General features: G+C 38.6%; 1 protein-coding gene across 13 annotated transcripts in view; it reads right to left on the bottom strand.

Moving 5' to 3' along the window:
* The window catches only part of RBMS3 (RNA binding motif single stranded interacting protein 3), a 1,423,334-nt gene that overhangs the window by 376,337 nt on the left and 1,028,236 nt on the right, over positions 1-18,761 (bottom strand). For all 13 annotated transcript variants that reach the window (XM_070492733.1, XM_070492730.1, XM_070492739.1 and 10 more), the window contains one exon: positions 1,574-1,665. In XM_070492733.1, coding sequence (XP_070348834.1) covers positions 1,574-1,665 — 92 coding nt within the window. The remainder of the gene's footprint in view (positions 1-1,573; positions 1,666-18,761) is intronic.

The following is an 18,761-nucleotide window of genomic DNA, read 5'->3' on the forward strand; positions in this document are numbered from 1 at the left end:
CAGCAAAATATCAAAACCAGGAAATTGACACTGTTACAATATGTATGTACAGTTCTATGTCATTTCATCACGTGTAGATTTTTGTAACTACCACTGTAATCAGGATACAAAATTATCATAAATGATCCTTTTTATTTTCCTTTTGTGTATGTGTGTGTGTGTGAGGAAGGTTGACCCTGAGCTAACATCTGTGCCAATCTTCCTCTACTTTTCCTATGTGAGATGATGCAACAGCATGACTTGATGAGTGGTGTACACAGCTAGGATTTGAACCTGCGAACCCCAGGCCACCGAAGCAGGCTGTGCGAACTTAACCATTAGGCCACCGGGCTGATCCCCTATTTATTTTCTTGAATATAAAAATGCATGAAAATTTCAGACAGAAAGTTTCAGGCTGCTTGTTATACATCACAATAAGTGAGAACTGAAAATCATCGTCATGGGGCTGGCCCCATGGCTGAGTAGTTAAGCTCTTGCACTCTGCTTTGGTGGCCCAGGGTTTCACCTGTTCGGATCCTGGGAGTGGACCTAGAACTGTTCATCAAGTCCTGCTGAGGTGGTGTCCCACGTGGCTCAACTAGAAGGACCTACAACTAGAATATACAACTATGTACTGGGGGGCTTTGGAGAGGAGGAAAATAAAAGAGGAAGATTGGCAACAGATGTTAGCTCAGGGCCAATCTTCAAAAAAGAAAAGAAAGTAAGTCTCAAACCAGCATGGGGAAAAGCTAAATGAAATTTTAAAAAAGAAAGAAAAAAGGAAATTATTATTGGGCCGGCCTGGTGGCATAGTGGTTAAGTTTGCATGCTCTGCTTCGGCAGCCCACGGTTGCAGGGTTGAACCCTAGGCATGGACTTACACACCACTCATCAAGCCATGCTCTAGTGTGGCATTCCACATAGAAGAATTGGAAGGACTTACAACTAGGATATACAACTATGCATAGGGACTTTAGGGAGAAAAAAAGAAGAAGATTGGCAACAGATGTTAGCTCAGAGCCAATCTTCCTCATCAAAAATAAACAAAACAAAGAAACAAAGAAAATTATTATCTAGGAAATTATTAACTAGGGAAACTATTTATAAAAGCCAAAATGAAATTCTAGCAATGCACACAGTGGGCACTTTCGTTAAATTCATTTTCCTGCACAGATCTGACCACCTCATCCTTCAGCAATCAACTCTTTCCAACATGAGAGTGAGCAGTTTTTTAGCACAGTTTATCAAAGACAACTTGCTGAGAAGTGTCCTACTCCAGAACTGTTTACTGGTGAAAGCCCTGGATACATACACACCTTCTTTTTCAGGCAAAATAGAGCATTTCACAAGTGCCCTTAAATCACTAACGAGGTTACCATAACAAAAGAGCACACTGATAGATACACACAAAGAAACAATGAAATATACCAGCCAGATTCTTCCAAGCCAAACTTATTGTGGGGTTTCTTATTTTCCCTAACAAGTAAATACAATTCAAACTGTTGCCAGCTTCGATTCTGATTAAGCTCACAGCAATGGAGAAATATATTCTCACAAAAGAAAATCAAAAAAGCAATCTAAACACCAATCTTACCTTGGCCATCTGTGCCTGCACTCCATTTGCCTTGAGAGACGCCACCGCTTTCTGTGCAGCTGCGGGACTGTCGAAATCTACAAAACCATAACCTGTGAAAACACAGAATCCCTTATTAGTACTCAGAAATAGATGCATCTCTACCACACTGATGGAATGTGTGTTTGTGGTCAGACTTGCATTCATGACTCTGGTTCAACACAAAGGATCTCAATCTACGGTCCTTAATACATCAGGGAAGTTACCACATCGTTAAATATAAAATAATAACTCTCTTGTTTTCCAGAGATGGCTCTGGAGATTGGAGATGCAATCAGCAACCTGATTTAGATTAACTTGGTGAGTAAGGTAATACGTTATTTAACTATGTTCTTCCTTCTTCAGTGGATTTGTGGCAAGAATGAAGAGCACAAAATGTTGAAAAATATAGAAAAGTTTACTTCTAAAGTTAATTTTGAAAACCTCAAAAAAACTGATGTTAATAAAAACCATAAAAGAACCTGCATACAGTTGTCACCAGGAACCTCAACAGTGCCTGGCACACAGTAGGCATTCAATAAATATGTGTTGACTGCGTGAATGAATAAAGGTTGTGAATGAGAGTTAACGTTTGAACCTAGTTCCAGCTGATTACTAAGCCCATGCTAATTCATTATAGGACCCTGTCTCTCTCAATGATAATATCTTAAACAAACTATTTTTACTCTTAACTGATCTGTGATAAAGAGTAATTAAATAGATATTCAAGCTTCTTTCAAAAATAAGAAACAATGACCCATTTCACTTGTATGCTACCTGAGCACTATCTGAAAAGGGCACAAGAGTTGCTCTGTGTAACTGTGTAGGTGTGTATGCAAAGTGAGGCCAAAGAAATTGCCAGAATCAATGAAAAGAGGCTTTTGCACGCCCGTCAACTAGCGGATGTTACTCTACGGCTTAGTCTAACAGTAATGTCAGCTGCCGAGAATATTTCAAAATAGAAATGCTCAAGAATGAGTATGATGGCAGCTTTGTTTAGCACATCTAAAAAGCCCACCATATGTACCCTACGCCTCTTCTCATCCATCAGGCAGGGATTTGCTCTTCACTCTCATACTCGTCTCATTTAGAAGTTTCGAGGTGAGCTACTGAAGCACACCTACTAACCATGCACTGTGACCCCTCTGACTTCCCTCACCAAATAACCAAAGAAGAGTGCAAGGGAATTCAGTTACCAAGTTGTTTCCTTTAATTAACTTTTAAATTCTCTCCCCTCAAATCCCTTCTTCTTTTTCTCCCTCCCAGCATGTCATCCTGAAATGAACTTGTTACACAGCAGTGTACCACGAAATGCTCTTGAAAAGCTGGGCAGAGTAGCTGCGAAGTTCGTACTTCTCATCCAAAACGAAGCCTGCTCTGTAAGTACTGCTAATTCTTATCTTCCCACAAAATTAAAACTGTGTGAGTAATTTAAGTATTACACCCACTAGAATGAGTAAGATGGGGGGAAAAAAGCAGAAAAAAGGGGGAAAAGAACAAAATAAGACAAGAAGTAGAATTAAGGGGAGCAGAAAATACAACTTCAACGTAGACATTATCTCCTACCTACCAGATATGTGCTGGGTGGTTGACACAGTGACACCTGGTGAAATATAATAACTTCATGTACTATTGACCTCATGACCATTCACGCATACACATGAAAAATCTGGGGCTCAGGTGAGGTGACACAAATCACAAACTGCTTAATTAGTGGATCCAGGATTTGAAACCAAGTCTGCAGATGCCCTTTCCAAATACAGCATACAATGAACTGCTTTACAACCCCACTTTGCAAACTATTTCTAGTAGCCCCTGAAGCCCACCAGGGAGAGGACACAATTCTGGAAAATTTCTCAGATTTTGAAGTTAGTACATGGAATAAAACAATTCCACAAAAGGATTCAATCCAGCTCTTTCAATCAGTACCTTTATTAATGCAGTGGTTGAGTTCTCAGTAGAACTGGCTAAGTGAGGACTGACAGAGCACCTCCTTTTACGTCCTCCTTCAGTCAATCCTTCTCATTCATTCCCATGCTCATTCTTTCATTCAGTAACGAAATTCTATGTGAGGCACTTTGTCAGGCACAGGGGATATGGTAGTGAAAAACAATAGCGTCACTTTCCACCCTCATGTGCTTATAGTTGAGTTGGGTGATAGATACAGAACAAACAACTATACAAATGAATCTATAATTACCAAATGGTATGCTGTCCTTGAAAGAAAATGAGAGCATATACTATAGAATCTAACTATTGATTGTTCATTACTGAAAATCTTCAAGAAGCGGTGGCATGAAATGAATTGCATGTCTTAAAATCTCACTGCAACTGGCTTCTGCTGAAGATTGAGTGGTTGTGGAGAAGGTGGGCGGGAAGAGTGGAATCCAGGAGATGACTTAGGGGCTATTACAGCAATCCAGACAAATGGCAGCTGGCAGTGAAATGGGTGGGATGAAATGGATGAATCAAATGATATTTCGGAGGCAGAATTAACAAGACTTGGTGATGGATTGAATGGGCTGGGAGTACGGGAGATATACACGACAAGGATTACTACTGTTTTTTCAGTATAAGCCACTGGGTGGGTGGAGTTGTGATTTACTGACATGAGGAGACTAGAGGAGGATCTAACAGGGAAGAGGGAAAATTAAAACATCAGTTTGAGACTGATGTTAAGTCAGAAATGCCTGTGAGACATCTAAGTGAAACTGTCAAGTAGCAGCTGGATATATTAGGCTGGTACTCAGAAAAGGAGATAGGGCTGGAAATGTAAATTAGGAGGTCAAAAGCATAACACATTATTTACAGAGATAAAAACAGATAAAAATGTCTACTGTAAGTAGAAACAAAGCGCCCTGGTTTGGGGCTTGAGCAACTTCAGCATGTAGGTGTCGGATAAGAAAATGAGCTTCCAAAGGAGGCTGAAGGAGAATCAGAGAGGAAGAAGGAAATGAAAAGGGAAGACGACATCTCAAAGCCAAGGTAAGAAAGTGTTCTAAGAAGGAGAGAGAAATCAACTGTCTGTGTCAAACGCCACTGAGAGTGTGAGCAAGACGAGAGCTTGAAAATGCCCAGTGTGTTTAGGAACATGGATGTCATTATCGTGATTTGTTTCAGGCAAGTGGTGGGGATTGAAGCCTGTTTGAGTAGTTGAAGCAACAGAAAGATGAGGAGGTAGAGAGAGTGCTTACAGGCCTCTTTTTGATTATCTTGCTTGGAAGGAGAATTAAGAGATAGCTTAGTTAGAGGGAGATATGAAGTCAAATGAGCTGTGCGTGTTTGTTTTAAGATAGGAAATATTATGGTTTTCAACCTTAGCTGCACACTAGAATCACTTTGGGAGCTAAAAAAAAAATATATCAATGCTCGTTTCTCACCCCCAAGAAAATGAAATCAATATCTTTGGGAATGTGCCCGAGTGTTTACACACACACATTTGTATTTGTATGGGTTTATGTGTGTGTGTGTGTTCCCCAGCTGATTTCAGTGTGAAGCCAGGGTAGAGAACTACTGAGCATTCCTTCAAGTTCTTCAACAAATATTTATCTGTCGTATCCACTATGGGACTGTTCTCACCATTTTTGAATAGTGATATGAAAGATCAAGAAGAAAATAAGAGACCAAAACTTCAGGAGGCAAAGAGATGATTTATAGAATAACATTCCCGAGAAAGTAGAGGAGTGAGAGAGTCTAGACTCATGTGAAGGGCTGCCCTTCACTCAAAGAGGGAGACTTCCCTTCACTCACCATTACCGGAAGGCAGGAAAGAACAGCACTCTTAGCTACCAGGTGTTATTTCTTTGTACAGCCCCAGTTACTGGGACTGTACTTAACACATAGCACAGGCTGTGGTTAGTAAATATTTGTTAGAATTAATTGAAAGCATATTTAAAAGATGCTAACTTACTTCACGGGACTACAGTGGGAATTAACTGATAAAAATGTCTATGAATACATTTGACTATAAAGAACAGTATAAATGCCAAGCGGTCACAGTGCTGGTTCAGCTGTGCTGCCAACCAGCAAGGTAGCCCCAGATTTCATACTCTCAGCCTCTACTCCAGTACCGTTTCTTCTCTGGCTCCCTCCCTTTCCTTCCACCCCCACGTGTTAAACAGGATATTACAAAATCACAGTGCTGATCTCCAGGGCTGAACTCCAATCCAGAGAAGGAATCTCTGTGAGGGCATGAGACACCGGAGCTTTCTATGAATCGGGGAGGTAAGGGGTGAACTTTGGGGAGAGTTGTATTTCTAAAAAGCCATCATGCCAGTAAGGAGAGAGAGGGGCCCCTTCGTACAAAATATCTCCTCCACAGAAGTCTCCACGCCAACGGGGGCACTAAGACCCCGTGAAACAAAGTTATGAATCAAGAAGAAGCCACCAAAGATGAAATATTTCACTGAAATATTTATGTGTTTTTCATACATATTCACTTTCACTAATTAAAATGAAATTTCAGAGGGAAAATGTCTCAAGCAACCCTGAGAAACACTCCGACTCTAGAATAAACATGGCATTCCTGACTTTGATGTGACAGCATATACGACACCACAATCAGAAGAAAACAAAATGAAATACAAAGCTGCCCCTAAAGAATAATGATGCAGTTACTCTGGAATAAAGCAACTTCAATTTGCTTTCAATTTGCTTTCCTTAATGACAAATAACCAAGTGTGGGAACAGGAACCTCTGTACCTACATCTGGTGAGGGGCAGTGTAGGGAGATTAGTTCAGCTCCAGCTAATAATGCTTTATGGTCGCTGCTAAAATCCTCGATAAAACCCTAGTGAATGGTAAGCATCTGAAAGCCCAGCCCACGTGGCTGGAAGCCCACCAGTCTCACTCCTCAATTACATAATTAAGCTTGGCAGCAGTTTCAAATGAATTAAAACTGAATGTCACTGTTTTCTCCACACACCCCTGTCCTTGTTTTTCTTCCTTGTCAAGGGGAGAAGGCCAGCAGTTCTGCAATTAGCGGGAAGCAGAGCAGTGAGAAAGAACCAGCTCCACGCTAATTAGGTCATTCGCCAAACGCACTCATTGCATTGGCAGATACAATCAATGCTTTCCTGAAATGCTTTAAACCTCCTGTGTTAATTTAAAGTTTTGCTATTTTTATTGTACCACAAGCCTGCTGACATTAAAAAAAGAAAAAACATCTATGAGCTTAGAAATTGTAACAGAATTCTACAAATAATGGTATTGCCCAGGGGCTTCTGGTTTTGTTTTCTTTAGGGCATTTGTAGGCAACTTCTCTGTGACCTTCACCATTCAACTGGACCACCAGGTGACAATCCATTTGAATTTTGCTAAATGTCTCTTTACCATCTTCAACAGCTTACTTCATATGTCTGTGTTGCAACTGGCTCCTTCAATTCTCTATTTAAACTGCTTACCTATTTATCAACACTGGGTTGTTCTTTATGTGGGGGGGAATGATAAAACCGGAACTCCCGGTTCAGATTTGTGGTGGCATCTAGTGCGCCGAGACTTGCTCCGAGTGGAACTACATACTAAATTTCATAGCGTTTGCAGTGCTCTTTCTCTTCAGAATGACTGTCATAAAAGCCCACTTGAAACACAGATGGCTTGATGTAACACCCAACTTCTTTCAAAGATCCAGCTGTGAGTCAAATGTGATTTTTAAACAGAGTAAGTGAACACTTTGTCTAGGAATTATACATTCAACTGAAGTTCTACGCCAATTTAACAGTCGAAGATGTTTAAGAATTGCTCTTCCATAAATTCCCCCTCCTTCTCCTTAGGCTTAACAATATTCTGTGCCTGTTGTCTGGGCTCAGAGCAGGCAAACTGAGTTGCAGGGAGGGAAGGTGGCCTGCAGGAAGGGAGGAGTGGTTTGCAGGCTTCCTGGACGTCCAGTGCAGTCTCAGCAGCCTCCTGGCCTCTGGATTTCTGCTGGATTTCTTTTGCACCCCTAAACTGTTGAGTGAGTGCTGAATGTCTTTTCTTATTGTAGAATTTCCCAGTTCTCTGAAGTATGTGATCAAAGAAGATAGTTGAAGGATAGCACTTGGATAAATTCTTCACTACTTTTTTACTTACCAAACCAAACTAACAAGAAAACCCAGTCATTTCTTCAGTATCTTCTTTGGCATCCATTTCCTGTGAATGATCATTACTGCCAAGCAAGGGCACGACAGAGGAACCAACACAATAGCAATGTGGCCTAACCTAGGTTTGTGAAAAAGTAAAGACAAAAGACAAATCTTGCTAGAATGCAAAAGCCAGAGAAAAGAGGGTTTATTTTGAGGAAAAAGAAAAAACCCTAAACCATTAAAATCTGAAATCACATGCTTATTTAGAAAATAGGATGGAGCAGTTTTATACAGAAAAGAACAGCATATGTACTTCCTATGCAAAGGGCTGCAGCTCTCAGACACTTAGCAAATAGAAGCAAATAAGATGGCTTGCAATGTCCATTTACAGTAAACAGATTGCTTCACTATATTCCCTGGATGCTTGTGCTTAATTATCTAAACATTTTGATATTCTAGTGCCAGAAACACTAAAATGAGGCATCAGTTTTGGGAATAGGATTTAGCTGTTACAAGGGACACTTTTGAATGATGATGTGAGTTTCTTATTATTTTTATTATTTAATTTACTAAACATCTACTATGTACATGACAGATAGCATGCTGGATGCTGCAGGGAAAATTCCAACATGGCTTTTCCTGTCAGGGTTTATGGTCTAGTAGAGTAGATAAAGAAATGGGCAGGGTCCTCTTACACATAGGGATTAAGTTAGACGAGCACAGGCAAAATGGCGTACTTTCATTCAGTACAGTATGCATGGTTTTATGAGAACAGTTCAGCTCACCAGAGCTGAATACCTGATTCAGGTTCCCTTTCAATGAGTGGCAGGATGGTAAAATTATCCACATTCTAACTTTGGGTATGCATGTGTTATTCTCTCTTTCTGTTCATCAGTTTTGTGCATAGTAGAAATCAATTAAGTTAAATACAAGGTATACAGAGGAATCAGTACCACATTAAAGGTGAAAAGAAAGTGCTAGTATGCTAAAAAGGCAAATATTTCTTCCAGGTGGGGGCAAACTCAGTACGTTTTGTGTGCAAATGACAAAAGTGAGGCCTGGGGAAAAGAAATTATGTCCCAAATGGCATTTCCCGGCAGCATGAAACAATTACAAAGACAGATAAATTTAGGGAGCAGAATACTTAGTAGCACGCCACTTGAAAATGGGACACTTTCTCATTCCATTTATGTTGCACAAAAAAGTCTCATTAAACCAAACACAAATTCAAATCCCTAAACTCACTTCCCTCCTCACTCCATTCTATTGATTTTTAAACGAGAAAAATTGCTTCTTTATACTGAGTAAAGTCAAAATTAGGGTCAGGGTCATTATTTACGGGCTCAGAGAGATCACTGTGCTTTATTAAGATTAAGGAAACTCATTCATTTGCCAAGGTCTCCAACTAGACCAACCATTATTTTATTATAATATTGCAGAGATTAAGGGAGCAGTCTGTTTGGCTTTAAATGGGCAGATTAACTCTGTGAATCATTTTGCAAAGCTTTCAGGCAGTGTTCAAGATTACAAACAAAATATATGTCTTGTGTGAACCCTTGGTCCTATGTGTCTGCCATCAACAACAGTGGGAGGTACAAGCATGTAATGGTGGCTGCAGAAGCAAGCCAGGGTATTGTTAAAACAATTCCATTGAGTTTGTAACTATGATGGAAGCAAGCTGTAACTGAGTACTCTAATTATAGCTCTACAATCCCAGCGTGCGGTAAGGTAGGCAAAACTAACTATGATTTTATTCCTGGCTGCCCATCCTTCTATCACTCTCCTTGCTCTGTTCCGATAGACAGGTAAAACCATAGACTACTCCTCTGTCAGAAGAGCAGAGATGATGGCCTCAGTATGTGAGGATCAACAGAAGGATAATCTCCTACCCCTCTACCCCCCAGGTACTTTAGTACACATTCACACTCAATGGCTGCAGCCAATGTCCTGGGAAGTACGTTTGTAGTCTTACACACCTTTCTATAGCAGAGACATCCCTGCCCCATCACCCATTCATCTTTAGAGGATGGACATTGTGGCATAACTGGACAACCATCCAGAGGGATGCATTAAGTAGTGTAGTGCAAAAAAGGGAGGAGAAAAAGTGAATCCTACATACAAGTCAACCCTTTTAAGAAGCATGCATTATCAGAGAGCCTCTGTTTTTGTTCCACCCTACATTCTAGATACTTCCCTCACCAACTTGTCACTTCATCTAAATTTCCATACAAAGCCCTGTGTTCCTTTGAATGCCATTATTTTCCTGGGAAAGAGTTCTATCCATGATTTCCTCCTTCCAAACATTTGACAAAACTCACTTGGAAATCCTCGGGAAGCTTCTTTTTAACTAAATCTGTTCATTTCCTAACTTATACCCATATTTTACTGGATACAGTCTTCAGTCATGTATTTATAGGCCTTATCCCAAATAATTTAAATGAATGTCCACAAATACTGTCCCTATCACTATGAGAAATAGTGGCTGTTACATTCTCTTGGACACCAAATTACCTCTCTCCATCCTACCTGATATACTAAATACAATTCTAGTTTTGTATTAGAATTTAAGAAATAATGAAACAAGTGCACTTATGGGCAATGCAGAGTAACATATGCTTGTGGTAAAAAAAAATAATAATAAAACTAAAAATCAAGTCAAACAAAACAGTATTCACTAAAATGTAAGTCCCCTTCTTACCTAGACCTTAGTGCTCTGGTCTACCTGCCCAAGAAACTGTCCTGTGATTCTTTCTGATGTTTTAACTTGAAAAAAGAAACTAGAACTAATTCTTGAGATCTCAATATTGTATCTATTAGAAGCACTTAAAGATTTATAGAGTAATAAAAATACAATCCCTACTATCAAAAATCATAAATGAAAACCATTTGTAGTTAAGTTTTTGTAAATGGCTGTCCAAATGTCCACTTTTTTCCCCAAATACACAGAGTTGTGTTGTCTTCTTCAATTTTAAAGTTGTACAATTTTATTGAAGAAATTTCAGTCAATATGGAGAGAAATTAGCCATGATGCCACTACCCAAAGATAAACAATTCAATTTTTTTCCTTTATTTTAAACCAAAACTGTACCAGATTATGCAAACAGTTTTGTAATCTGCTTTTTCTCTTAATGACACATGTGGCTACCTTTCCTGGTCAATAAGTATAGATCTCTATAATCCCATCAATATATTATTTTCAGCATCCCAATTACCTAATTCTTTCTTAAAGATTTCTGAGCTCTACATTATGCCTTAGCCAAATGTTTCCTAACTTGCAAAATTGATTTTATTCCAATATTTTGAAAGATTTTTTAAATTAATAAAATAAGAATAGACAATACTTTCAAAGCCTCCTAGACTTGAGAGAGGGGCTTTTCCTGATTTTTGTTTCTTTCAAAGGTTCTCAAAGAAAGTCTCTTATGCATTGCAAACCAAATACATCAGAAGTAAGTTAAATCAAATTCAAATAACAATATCCTGAAATACAGGAGACTGGAAGCCCATTTTCCTTCTCATTGCAATTAAATTGGATCCATCTCAAAGAAGTTTTAAAAATATATCAAGACTTTAGGAGACAAAATTTCAGTTTTGTGATTCAGAAAGGATACCAAGAGTTTGAATAGTCATATCATCATACTCAAGATTACACATTTACTTATGAGTTAAAGTGGAATTTTTTTAAACAAAGATATGTTTTCTTCAAGGAAATTTCACTATTATTTGTAAATTGGTGTGCTACCTGATGGTACCAACTCTTTTGTGTCTCTTTAACAGCTTGTGGTCCATGGCACACAGCTGAGGTCTTCTCTCTTAGAGGCAGAGCTTTCTTGAAGAATCTTAGTTGTTTAAAGAGAACAGGATTTCATGATCCTAGGACACGCTGGTAGACATGCAGTGTAGGGAACTGTGACCAGGTTGTTTAAGAACAATTGTCGTAACTAGGATCAGGACCTGGATCACTAGGGAAAAGACTTTGTAAGCAGAGGCCAGAGGGGCCTCACCTCAGAGATTTTCTACTTTGCCACTCTCTGTGTGGTCTGTGGACCAGCAGCAATGGCATCACACAGGAGTCTGATAGAACTGCAGAATCTCAGGCCCACCCTGGATCTACTGAATCAGGCCCCACTTTTGACAAATCCCTAGGCAATTGTATGCACATTAAAGACTGAGCCACCCTGGTCTGCAACAAGCCACTCATCAAATCAGGACTGCACCTACTATTCTTTTAAAATTGCAGGGAAAATGGGGATCTTAAATGTCCTCTCATCCAACCTCTGTCTGATCTTCAAATCTCCCTACAGTCTCTGCCAAGCACTCTGCCAGGCTCCACCTGGAGAGTGCCAACGTGAGGGAATACACAGTCTCCCAAGACTGCTCACTCTAGACAAGCGTACTTAACAGAAAACTGTTTAGTGTAGTTGAAGGACAAAGATGCTGGCATCATACAGTCTGGGTTTAAATCTTAGCTCTCCTATTTGACAGCAATGAGTCAGAAGGCACAGAACACTCAACCAAAATTAAAGGTAATAACAATATTACCCTAATTACATGTTGGCTCTGGACACTGAATGAATTTAAATAGCTTTAAAGCACCTGGCCTAGTGCCTAAGGCATCCTCTCTCTCCAACTCCCTCACCTTCTTAGACTGTGCTGAAATCCTGCACCCTAATTTAATCGACTTGCTTAAGTACATTCTAAGAGACAAGCCAGACAAGTGTATTCCCTTCTCCACATAACAAATCTTTACATTTTTAAAGACAGCAATCCTTCCCTGCTTATATTTGCAAAATGAATATTTGAAAATAGGATTGGGGCTATTTTTACATAATAGCCAATTTCAGAACAAATACATGCCCTCCTTCCCTCTCTCTTTTATGCTTGTCCTTCAGAGATATATTTAATTTTGTTTAGTTACAAAGTTCCAATTGGCCCTACATTATTATACCCCCTTAAAAAAGTAATGTTCATTTGAGGAAGCAGGTAGCCAACTTGAAGAGTGATTATACAATAAATGTATTATGCAAATTCCAGTGAACATTTTATGCACACTGGATAAAGAATCAAATTAAAGTCTCATAACCCTTGGAAAATTAGACTTAGCAAGCACAGAGGTTGATTTGCCCTTGAACACAGAAACTGCTAAGAGCAGACATTCCCCCATCATTTCCACAAAACTGAACCATTTCTGAAGGTTTCCGATTAAAATAAGAAATCCCCTAGGAGTCATAAAGATCAGCTATTTTTACAGAAATAATTTGGAGTCACAATTTTAAAGCGTTATGAGTTGGAAGGAATTGGTGAACTTCTGTGTCATATTTTGAAAGGCTAATATTCCAGGTAATCGGCCAGTTGAGAACACCAAAAATTGCACAGAGAGAGGGTATGCGGGAAGGAGGAAAAAGGCTTCTGAAGAAGCAGCACAGGAGGGCTGATTTACAGAGCTTTCCCCTGTAACAACCCAAGAGTGGCAGTTATGCAATAGACCACTATGCTCCTTCGATTTTCCTTCACTCGGTGTAATAATGGGACATAATAGCCGCCTTCCTATTACACTGTCGTGTCCACCTCTTTGCAGCTTGCCAACACTCATTCTACCACTGGACTCTCTACGGAGAGATAATGGACCATTAAGAAGGATAATGCAGAGGGTCTGTACAGCGTTTACCTATTGGAGAGCAGAGAAACCATCACAAGCATTTCACTAAATCAATAAACAAGTATGGGTATGGAGAAGGTAGGTTGAAAACCCATTCTGCCCCCAATTTTTACACATGGAGCCAGGATGTGGGCTCCAGTGCCTAGAAAAGTCCATTCATTCATCAACTCCTGGAAATCAACTTTGTTTCCTGTTCATCCTTTTTGGGAACCAGGCAGGATGTAAGTACGAAAATATTGCTATTGATTTAACAAATGCTCAGTGAAGTCCTTTCATGAGTTCTGAGGTAGGGGCTCTGGGAGGAGAGAAAGACAAATGAGGCAGAGATTCTCTCCTAGGGGAATACGCAAGCCCAATGGAGAAACAGCCAGTTTAACACTATGATGCTCATTAAAGGCTGCACAGAGCATGCTTGTCACAAGTACAAAAGCCTGGAGCACATAGCACGATGGTGGAAAGAAAGCTTATTTCTGACTAGGGTAGAGATCATGGAGAAGATAAATTTGAACTCTCTAAAATGTTCTTTTTCTCTTTTTTTTTCTTATTTTGTAACTTTTTAATGAACTTTATTGAAGTATAATTTGCACATGATAAATGCCCATTTCAGTGTATAGTTTGATGAGTTTTGACAAACATATTCACCTGTATAACCACCACAACAATCAAGATATGAAACATTTTCATCAAACACGAAGCTCCTTCTTGCCCCTTTATAGTCACCCATCCCCTGCAACTTCTAGCCCCTGGCAACCACTGATTTGCTTTCTGTAATTATAGACGAGTTGTGCCTGTCCTAGAATCTCACACAAATGGAATCACGCAGTGTGTACCCTTTATTCTCTGTTTTTGTATTTTGCTCAGCATAATGATAACATTTAGAGATGAAGGAAAAATGGCATTCTAGTTTGAGCAATGACTTAGAGATGGGTAGGTAAGCAGTGAGTTCGAGAACTTAACTGGGACATCTGATATAGACCAAAGAGGAGGGGTTGGGGAAAGAGTTGTATGAAATAATACAGGACAGATAACATGAGTTTGACCATGCGTTATGCAGAACTTCTGAAAAATTTTTACACCAAATCTCACCCTACCCTCTTCCTCTCTGACTATAGTTGGGCCAGGTTGCCTCAGGGCTGTTGCACCTGCTGTTGTACCTGCTGTTCCCTCTGACTGGAATACTCATCTCCCAGATTGTGTGGAAGCTGGATTCATCCTCTCCTCCATTAGCTTCTATCACCACATGCTGTTAATGTCCTTCACTGCACTGGGCACAATCTGTGGATTACTTTGTTTATAAGATAATTGTATTTTATCCTAACAGACTGTGTCAAGATAATAGAGAATGGCATCATTTTGTCCATAACTAAACAATCACCAGGATTTGCTAAATTTTCTGGTTCATATTAGCCGCTTAAAGAATGAGTGAGTGAACGAATGAATGAATAAATTCATAACAAATAAAAACCTCTGCTTTCATCTAGTCACATACCTAACTTCGGGCATTATAATTCACACAAATCTCTTTGACAAGCAATTCCTACTTCTCTTCTTCTAAAATGCTCTTTTATTATTACATACTAATTTAACAGCAACACAGAGTCTGGCAAATTTGCAATACCAACCCTGAAATTGCAACACTAGCCTCATCTGTGTTTATGCACTTTTGGGCACAACCAAAATATTTAATTTCCAGAGAGACCTGGAAGATATGTAACATAAAAGTCACATATCTAAAAAGATAGTAATTATTATAATAAAGCAGGCTTTTCCTTTCGAAATACATCAAATGTCCATTGAAAACAAGGATGTCAAGTGTTTTGGTATTAATGCTTCGGCTGTTTTTGAGGAACTGGAGTTTTATGCTACCGAGTTTTAAGGTGAGGTTAGCACGGCACTGTTTTCAGATCAATAAACGACTTTGTGTCAAGGGCCTGCTGGTTGCTTGCCTAGTTTATTGTGACTCAACAAAAGGACCCAGGGGCAATACTGATCCACAGAAGGAAAAAAAAATAGGTGAGCTGATGGCTCATCCTAAAGGGACAAAAAAAAAAACACCAAGATCAACGATGTTCACAAAGTGCAGTTTAAAAAATGCCAGAACTCCATAGTGAAACAGGGTAATTGCAAAGGTAGCAAAATCACTGTTTTCAAGTCCTGCTCTTAGAAACTTGACCTTGGAAATGTTTTCTAAAACACAAAAATTCACAAACAGTGGTACAAGCCAGAAATGTCTTTTTTTTTCTTTCTGACAGAGTAGCACCACATTAATAACTCATTTTTTATAAGCTCCTGAAAGCTCTCCTTTCAGTACTCTAAGGTCCTTTAGACATTTAACAAATACCACATACAAGATAAATAAATGTTTGGCAACATAATTTAAGTTTCCTTCCCCAAACTGCTGGTGAGGGGAGAATAAATTTCCCTCTTACTCATTTTATATCAGTTTCTTCTGTGATGAACAGGAAGCTTGGAATTTCCTCTGGGATTGAAATACACATGGATAAAAAAAAAGATTGTTCTAAGAGAGTTTGTTTTCTGTCCTTATGAAGAAGGAAAGGATGAAAAAAAATAAGACCAAACGCAACTCCTGATGCTCAAAGCACCTCTTTTAGGATGCAAAGCAGCGAGAGTTTCAGTGACATCAAATATTTTGAGATTGAGTCTTTAAAGATATTCTTTCTTGGAAACGATAGAGTTGACTTGTATCTAGACCCAAACTGATGGCATTGTCTTTCCAGAAGACATCTTTAAGCCCAAAACACAAATGAAACTATCTAGGTGGGCTGTTGATATCTCAAGAGTAACTTTCCCTGAAGAATACATATTTGTAATACAAGACGATTTGTCTTAGAAATTGATCCAGTGTTGGGCTCAAAGGTGGCCTATGCCATGATGGATGAGCACAGGTTAGAGGAGGCTAAAGCTGCTGGGATATGCGCATGAAGAAAAATCTATGAAGAAAGAGGAATGACAGTTAAGCAGACCCTCCTTGTAGGCAATTAACAGCTGAAGGTAGATCCTCAAAAGTTCTAACAGTGTATTTGGAATTTCATATCCAAAGCAAGCTGAGAACAAGTAGAGTAAGGTGAGTTAAAGGAAAAAGAAATAGTTACTTGGTTGTTTGGAGAGGGAGAGAGTAAGTGGTTCAGGTAAGCCTCTGGAACATCCTCCAGAGGTAGCAAATCATCACGTTACACAGGTGACTCCATAAACAACATCATGGCTTCTTCCTTATAGACCAGTGGCCCATGTAGAAGAGCCAGCCCACAGATATTGATCTCTTTGGGTTGTACTATTTTTAATTTTTTAAAATTCATTGCAACGTATTTTCAAATTTGAGAAAGTTCAGATAAGAATCAGATTTTCAGCTTCTCTTTAACTATCAGAAGATCGGGCAGCAATGTGAAAATGGTTGACTGTAGAAGCTGTTATCTTCTTTAGTCTGCTCACAACTGCATTAGTTTGCCAAAGCAACCTAGCCACACTTACTTTCATTTCTTCCCTGGAACACTCCTGGTTGATGTAAACAAACAAAGATTAATAAAAAAAAAAAAGTGGATTTCTGATAGTCTAATGCCATCAGCTTTGAAAACTAGGAATTATAGGATAACTTAATCATGTTCAAGAAGAAAGGGAACTTTATCCAGGCTTCTCTTTGTTATCAATTAGTACTACACTATCTTTCCCATGCACTGGGTCAGTCTTTTTCATAGGAAGATGTATAGGAGGATTTCAACTTCTTGCCTAAATATATACCAGTGTTTGAGAAACCATCAGCACAACAGCCCAGTTAAGCACTTGAACTCAGGCCAGAAAGCCTAGTGTCAAATCCTGGTTATTAACTTCTCTTATATCTCCATTTCCTCATTGGAAAATGGAGATAATCACAGTACCTGTTTACAATCCATAGGGTTGTCGTGAAGATTAAATGACTCAATATATGTCAATCACTTAAAACAGTACCTGGCACATTGTTAAGTGCTATACCTATAAAATAAGCAATATTATTATTACTTTTTTGTCAGTAAAGAACTCAAAGGCATTTTGATCAAAAACCATATTTTTAATTATATTATCAATTTAAAAATGGTGTAGCCAACAAATAAGTCACAGGGTTGCTTGTGTTGACTTCAAGTTATCAAGACCAATATTTACATACAATGAGTACACAGCTGTGGTTAATATTCACTGAACGATCTTGATCCCAACTTTAAACCTAATGGGGCTATGTTTCATTTTCTATGTTTATTAAAAGATGATAGTAATGTTTTTAAAGTATTTTGATTTTTTAAAACATGGCATTCTGTATCAAAAATATTTGGTTTTCTTCATCTCCTTATGGGGGAAGTGTTTGTACTCATTAAGATATTTTAAAAACTTAGTTTATACAATAAAAGGCCATCTTTAATTCCAGTCACCCCTAGATTTTCCCTTTTTTTCAAAATCACATCTTTTAATTCTATTTTCCTGAACAAACTATTTTGGGGAACTTACTATACGTGGAGTCTTGCGGGAAAGCATTTTGTAATCCTTACATGAAAATAATGAATTTAAATTTTATTAACGGTTTTCCCCTTATTTCAGAGACGTTTGTTGACACTTTTCATCTTTGGTGATGTGTACGTGCTGGGAAGCTTGCTGTTTATATATGAACACATGCCATACTATTTTCAATGCTAAGTTATCAAGTATTTTGAAACATTTTTGCATATTTTTATATAGCTCATATTGTTGCAAAATATAAAGGGCCATAAGAAATCCCATGATCTAAGGTAGGAATGGGATGGAATGTAGCCATTACAGTAGAAAAAGGATTCTTTGGCAGAAAAAAATAATTAATTATAAAATTCCAGATGGGCTGTTAGTTTTGGCATACAATGTTTGTTTGGAAATACAGTGTCATCAGCTTTCAAAAAGCAGGAAACTCCATCTGCTATTTGTATGTTTCTGTGAGAGGATGCTTGGATTCTCCCATTGCCAATTTTCAACCACACTGAACAAAATTCTCACCCTTGGTTAAATTTATATAATGATCATGTAGCTATGCATCATCTGTGAAAAGTGATTTAAACATTTTTGAAGGCTGGGGTAAATGAGGAAATAGTGAATTGATACTGGGCTGAGATCTGACCACATAAAATAAAGTACCTTTGCATGTCACAGAGTGCCTTGCACCCAGTAGGCACTTTATAAAGTTGGTTGAGTTGAGTACTTAAGGAATGGAAACTATAAGTACATTTAAATAAAAACACTAAAGGCTTTTGAAAGGAAGTCCTTGGTTTAGTTTTACTGCTAGGAAAAATATTAATAAATAAGCATTCAACATATATTAGCCTACTCATTGATTTCATTCATTCATTCATTCATTCAATCATTCGATAAATGTCAAAGAATGGCTAATGCCACTGTGTGGGCCACTTATTCTTCAGAACAGTAGATGTTCTGCATTGTT

This window comes from Equus asinus, chromosome 21, assembly GCF_041296235.1.
Source record: "Equus asinus isolate D_3611 breed Donkey chromosome 21, EquAss-T2T_v2, whole genome shotgun sequence".
In the NCBI taxonomy this organism is placed as follows: domain Eukaryota; kingdom Metazoa; phylum Chordata; class Mammalia; order Perissodactyla; family Equidae; genus Equus; species Equus asinus.